Source organism: Vigna umbellata, chromosome 7, assembly GCF_029865625.1.
Source record: "Vigna umbellata cultivar VRB3 chromosome 7, Vumbellata_1.0, whole genome shotgun sequence".
NCBI lineage: Eukaryota > Viridiplantae > Streptophyta > Magnoliopsida > Fabales > Fabaceae > Vigna > Vigna umbellata.
The window spans coordinates 24684422-24691735 of record NC_142171.1 but is presented as its reverse complement, the minus strand read 5'-3'; the positions used below and the strand labels follow the sequence as shown (position 1 = coordinate 24691735).

The 7314-nt window shown below is 28.8% G+C and overlaps 1 protein-coding gene across 1 annotated transcript; it reads left to right on the top strand.

The window, feature by feature from the left end:
- The first annotated feature begins 786 nt into the window (after positions 1-786).
- Positions 787-2132, top strand: LOC124824481 (metalloendoproteinase 4-MMP-like). The gene has a single exon (XM_047296905.2). The coding sequence runs from the start codon at positions 790-792 to the stop codon at positions 1870-1872; it is 1083 nt and encodes a 360-aa protein (XP_047152861.2). The 5' UTR covers positions 787-789; the 3' UTR covers positions 1873-2132.
- Positions 2133-7314: the final 5182 nt, after the last annotated feature.

The following is a 7314-nucleotide window of genomic DNA, read 5'->3' as shown; positions in this document are numbered from 1 at the left end:
TGATGGAGTGTAACTAACTTCCATAGAACATTGATCTTTTCCCCTCCTTCAAGAGAAAACAACTCTAGACAAGTGTGTCTGTTAGACCTGAAATTGCCACTTTATCTTGGAACAGTTACCAGCAAGATTCCACAGCTTCCTTTCATCCATTCAAATGAATTTGCTTTGTTTTTTAAGTTACTTCATAACACATGAACCTATTTCGGAAGGTGACACAAATTTATCAGTGAGGTATATGGTCTAAGGATTCTTTAATACAGAACACAAAACATCATAAGATTATGAAAAGTTATAATAATTACCTGATATCAGAAGATATTAAAGAAATGCCTCCAATATCTTAAATACTAGAAAGAACAATTATATGTTATTAATATCATTTATTCGTATATTTGAAACAGACTAATCATAAATTATCACATCAACCTTAAAAAATTGTTAAAAAAACATTTTTCTTCTTGAAATACTAACTGGGTTATCTGATTAATCTAAATCTAATTAATCACACGTGTGAAAAAAGTGAGGCAGGTTTTTTAATAAAATGCAAAAGCTATGAGCTGATAAATCATGATGAATAGGGAGATTCTGGCTATTATTTAGCCTGTTGCAGATCAGTGTTATCCTTGTACCAGACCACATATATGAATCATAGGCAAATGAATGTTCCAAAATGGTTATAATGATTAGTTAATTAATCCTTGTTTGATAAAAGTTGACTCTATGTATTACTTCGTACCAAAGCTTCCATCTATATAAGCCTCAAAATGTACAAGCTTTGAAGCGACCACCATGTTCCTTTCACTCACATATTCGTTCACTTTCTTCTTCACTCTCATCCTCACGTCATCATCACCTTCACACATTGCAACATTCACACCACCAGCCACCAAAATATCCATCACAAGCCACAACATTCAAAGCCTCAACAAAGCTGACAAAGGGACTAAAATCGCAGGTATATCGCAGTTTAAACGATATCTACATCGTTTTGGGTACCTACAAAACAACAACAACAGTTTTAACGATGAATTTGACGTCGTGTTGGAATCTGCTCTCGTCAGATACCAAGGAAACCTTGGTCTCCAAGTAACCGGGAAGCTCGACTCCGACACGGTTGCTCAAATGATCACACCAAGATGTGGTGATCCAGACACAAACACAAGACATCAGAATCACGATCAGAATCACGTCCACAAAGTGCATTCTTCAAAGAACTTCGTGTTTTTCCCGGGAAAACCACGTTGGTCACGTTCAATGCCGATGACACTCACCTACGCCTTCTCACGTGAGAACATGATCCACAGTTTGAGCATGAAAGACATAAGAGAGGCATTCCGAAAAGCATTCTTGAGATGGGCTTCGGTGATTCCTGTTAGCTTCGTTGAGGTGAGTGACTCTGAAGTTTCGGATTTGAAAATAGGGTTTTACAAAGGGGAGCATGGTGATGGTGAGCCCTTTGATGGGGTGCTTGGGGTGTTGGCCCACTCCTTCTCGCCGGAGATCGGGCGCCTCCACCTTGACGCGGCAGAGACATGGGCGGTGGACTTTGAGGCCACCGTGTCGGAGGTGGCGGTGGACTTGGAGTCGGTGGCCACACATGAGATTGGACACTTGTTAGGATTGTCTCATAGTTCGGTGAAAGAGGCTGTGATGTATCCGAGTTTGAGGCCACGAGATAAGAGGGCTAATCTGAATATCGATGACATAAAGGGAGTGCAATCTCTGTATGGATCAAACCCTAATTTCAGATCAGAGTGGTCGCTAGAATCTGATATGTCGGCAAATAAAGGTTCCAACTTTCTCAAACCTTTCAGGTTGGCTTCTACTTTGATCATAATAATTTCTCTCATGCATAGTTTATGTACATTATAGTTCATATCTCCTTTTCTATGCTTGTACTTTTTTCCAACTTTTTATTCTTTTATGCTTGTCAAGTAGAAATTCAATGATCATGTGGGGTCCAGTATGAAGAGCTACAAAGACCCTTATAAGATGAATATATATATATTTGAGTATAGTAGTTAACATATATATATCAAACGGTTGTTGTTGTGATGGTAATTATGGTGGCAGAGAAATTAATATTGTAGTTGTTTAATTTGAGATTTTGTGAGTAATTGGTGCTTTCTGTTTCTCTTTAATCTAATATTTATTTTTCTATTTTAATCGATTTTATCTAATTGTTATCTATATCACAAATAAGCTTGGAGATCATGATTAATGAAGGACTTCTATATGATTTTATATATTTATATATATATGCATGCATGCTATTTTGACCAGTGTATTGAAACATTTATGGAGGTTTACTTACCATTGGAAAAAAATCTTAATTTCTTTTTCTTGTTTTTTTTTTTAAAAAAAAGTGGTGTATTCTCTAGTTTTCATATAATTATATACTTGCTCATTGATTTTAATGAAGGGATAAAATTTAATTTGGAAAATCGATGCAAGCAAATATATCAGGCAACCACTTTAAACATAAATATAATATATATGATATATATGAATACTGAAGAATAGTTAATTAATTAAGGATTAAATATTTCTAGGCAGTCTTAATATTTTTGAATATCGATAGTAAGCTTTAAAAATAAATAAATATAGTTGTCTTATTTGTAGAATAAAAATTACAAATGTTTAAAACATTATTTAATACATATTAAAATGATTATATTTATTATTTTTAAAGTTTGAAAATCAAATTATATAAAGATTCTAGTGACAAATTTTCAATTTATATCAAAATTTACTAGTATATCCCATTAATTAAAAAAAACTGAAGATTATTGTTTCAAACGAGAGAAAGAAGAAAAGCTTAAGCAATTCAGTGTTGTTTATCTCTAAAAAAAATTGTGAAATTATTAATGAAATTATTTCTTAATAATACATCCATTTAAGAGCTTTATATAGTCTTTAAGAAATATAGTCTTTATATATTTCTTAATTATACATCCAAAAGTCACATCTAGTGTTCATTTTTCTTTTTGTTTAGTATGTTTGTACATGTGGTTTTTAGTCCATTTGGAACATCCTAATCTTTGTATACAATACATTGATTAGTAAACGACAAACTTCTCTTGTTAAAAAGTTTGATTCAATTCTTATGTATTCCATTAATGTATTCATACAATACAATTTATAGCTTTACATATTCTTATCATTGTACTCAAAATATAGACAAAAACGACTATTTCATTGATTACATTGTACTCTAATAAGTGCATTTTATTTTTCTAATACTATTAAATACGAAAAAACCAAGTTATGAAATCTATGTCTTAGTCTTTTTATAAGTTTAAATTTTGAATTGGATTTTTTTTTACCCATAACTGAAATAATAAATGACTCTAAAAACTTCTTCATCCAATAATCATGTACTACAAAATCCTAATTTAATTATTATGTAATAGAGGAGTTCCGAACTCGCACAATCATTTAAAAATGATAATTAAAAAAATAATACATTAAGACATTAATGAATCCAAATGTAATCGATCTACATTGGTTAGATTTTAGCTAATATTCTAAAGAATTTTTAAAAAAATATTTTGCACTACCGAATATGTCAAAATTTCACATCACTTCAAATATCCACGTGATGGTTATTAAAACTTAAACAAAAATAAATCTATTATATGACAACTAATTAATATTTTTTACTATTATATTAAAATATGAAAATATCAAAACTCTTATTTTATATATATAAAAAAGGTATTTTACACTTTAACTAAACTTGGTGAGCTTTTTTTACTGAATGATTTACTTATTTTATTATCATAGATTTTTTTTATTTGTTAATTATGTACAATTTTTTATGAAAAATCTCTCACACACGCATATATATCATTTTAAAAAAAAAACACAGATATATCCTTTTTGAAAAAATCACAATAGCGTGTGGTAATTTTTCAACAAAAATATTACTTATGCCTTCTAATTACAATATTAAGATAGAATGTTTTTTCTTCTTGTAAAAATAAGAGTATACATTTGTACAGAATCGGATGAGATTAATCTAAACACAACCACTTTGTTATTTATATTATTTCAAATAGTCATATTATTTAAATGTGTAATAGATTTACTAATATGTTATGAAACTAGGAAAAAAAAGGTGTTTTGTGGTGATTTATCCAATCATATCAAAGTCCATATGTAAAAGAAAAAAAAAACAAAACCAAGATTACGTGTGTTTTTGAAAGCTGACAATATAATAGTGCAATCCAGTTGTTGCACTATTAAAATAAAAGATTAAAATAAAATTTTATAATGAGTAAGATTTGGCTTTAACGTGTTCACTTAGGTTTTAAAGTATTAAAATATTCCACATTCAAATGGATAAGATAAAACCTCACTTGCTTTTTTTGGTTATGTTTTTTTCTTCTCATTTCTTTTTCCAAAAAGCTATATAGCTAGGGATGAGACATATATCTATATGAAGTTCTGATGATGTCATTTTCCATTAAATAATCTCATCTAAATGTCTTTTTTTTTTCTAAATTCTTTATATATGTAATATCTCAATCTTTAAAAAATGTTAAAAGCTTTATCATTTTGTAAAAGGAAAAGTTGGTTCTCATTTCACAGTTAACTTTTTTGAGAAATTATGAACCACAATATTCTCACTCAAATGTTGTTTTTTATATAATTTCACACCATACATATAAATTAATGCATTTTTTAATTTAAATAAATGTGGTGATCATTTAGGTTACTAATTAATATACTTGTTAACTGTAGTATATTAACAGATATTCTCACGCATATAAAAATATGTTATTTTAGGTTTATTATCATATAAAATTACATTGAAAATGATTATGAAAATTTTTATTCTCTTATTTATTGCAACCAAATGATTAATGAAGAATGATATTGTTACTATTTATAAAGACAATGTGACTTACTTCTTCAACCTCTTCTTTCTTTCTTTTTTCCATTTTTTATCCATCTCCTATTCTCTCTCTACGATGAAGTGATCCCTCTTTTCTATCCATTTCTTTTGTCTCTGTTTGATGGAGTCCTCCCTCCACAAACCATCTCTAAACCATCTCTATCTGAGTTGGGTAGTGATATTGTTTCTCCTTCTTCCTTCACCTCTTTTGATTTTACAAAAAAGGAAGAGAAAAGAGATAGACACGTCAGCATTTATAGGAGTATGTACTTATGGGGATAACATAGAATTAGGGAGAATCTTCAAATTCTTAGAAGTTCTCATGCATAATACTATACATATTCTTGTTAATGTAACCTTTTTATGTGTTTAAATATCAGTCTTTTACATATATTATTATATACTCTACTTACTTACCATGTTCTGATTATTTATTACAACTACTACGAACACTAAGGACTTGTACTAAATCTGATTGATTGTATATCCCGAAGAAAATTAAAACACTTTACGTTTAACTTGTTGATGTTAAATAGTAGCTAAACAAGTATGTTTAGTAGAAATCAGGAGGGAGTGAAACTCTGACGTTTAACTTGGTGGAGTTAAATGATAGCTAGACGGGTTGTCTAGTGAAAATCAAGAGTGTGTGAAACTCAACTAGACAAATGTATCCGGAAGATACTTGGAGTGTCTGAAAATATCAGGAGTGGTGAAGAATAATGTGCAACCAGTAGTGGGTGAAACTCGGTACTAGTCAGAGTAACGATGGTTACTTGGAGTGACTAGATATATCAGGAGTTGTGAGAATACTCAGTTGTAATCTTGTTGAAGATTATAATGGAACCCTTTAAGGTGTTAGAGGAGACTGGACGTAGCTCGGTTTAGCGAACTAGTATAAAAATAACTGTGTTTATTGTCTTATTCTTTCTAAATGCTTCTCTTACAAATTCTGCAGTTGCACATTACTTTAATCGCTACAAAAAAATTTTGTCATTAAACACCTTTTTTTTAAGAGTTAGTTATATCAAAATGTTACAACAAATATATTTAAACGATTGAAAAATATTTTCTTTTAAAGGATATATAGTTTGAACTAACTTTCAAGTCGAATGTTAGGTAAACTTTTCCATCCTTGACAAAACTGTTAAATGATATTTCTCTCAAAAAGTTTTTCTATAAACTATTCAAACCATGAACCAAACCATATATGTGAGATTTGACTCCACCTCCAAAAAAAACTTAAAAGCGTTAGGTTTACAGATTTTTCTCATATATTTCTTACTTCAGTTATTTGTAGGACTTCCAACTCTACACATAAATTCCTCACCACCGTTAGATGTGAGTCATCCACATGTTGCAAACTCTCTCTATCACCTCAAAAATCTTTTAATCACGAGTATATTAGTTGTATAATTGCCATAGATAGTTTCAATTGTTGGATTTATAATAATAATAAAAGAGAACATAAGAACTAAATTTAAAAAAAAAAACATTTTTTTATTAATTGAAAGGGTATAAATAGAGAGTTTGTTTGTAAACATCATTAATTAATTCGAGTTAAGTTATTAGTAATATGTGTCATATGATAACAAAACATTGCTTAAAAAATGAGTTTCTTTTTTAATAGAGAAATTTTACTTTCAAATAAAAAGTAATGTTTATTTATGTGTGCCATAAGTAATAATAATACTAAATAAAAAATTATGAATGAATAGTAATAAATTAATAAATAAAATATTAAAAAAATAAAATATGACGCATGATATATACATGTAAAATGAACAGATGATGAAACTAAAATAAAACATAAATAAATAAAATCATAGAATAAGCCTTAATTAGAACATTAATCCAAATCAAGAATGACAAATAAATTTATTTTCCTGAGCATGAATATGGGTACTTGATTTTTTAAAATTTGATATGAGAATAGAAATGAGAATGTAGATATGTGTCGTGTCGTCATCTTTATACTCATCCAAGTACTCTTTTCATTTTTATACTCATCCAATTACTAATTTCATCTTATAATTGTTCCTGTTTTAAATTACTAAAATATCATGAATTTATTAGGTAATCTACCAAGTTTATATTAACTTTTATTAACTTTTATGTAGTCAAATGTAAGTATTTAAAAAATAGAGTATTATAGTTTATAAGTGTTTTAAAATAATAGGATTGATTATTTTAATATTAAAATAATTCAATTATATAAATAGAAATTTATAAATACGTTTCATTATCTAAAGCGCGTACCATCTCTTTAGAACTCTTTCTCTAAACTTTTTGTCTTTTCTCTTTAAGATTTCTAACCCCTAAGTCATCTTTCTAACGATCAGACAATATCTAGGTAATCACAACAATGATATATTTAACTTCATCCGATCAATCTTCTAGAAAGAGTAACTTAGTTT

What these genes read in the sequence shown, in the direction of transcription:
- LOC124824481 (XM_047296905.2), top strand. Translation starts at nt 790, where the DNA reads ATGTTCCTTTCACTCACATATTCGTTCACTTTCTTCTTCACTCTCATC.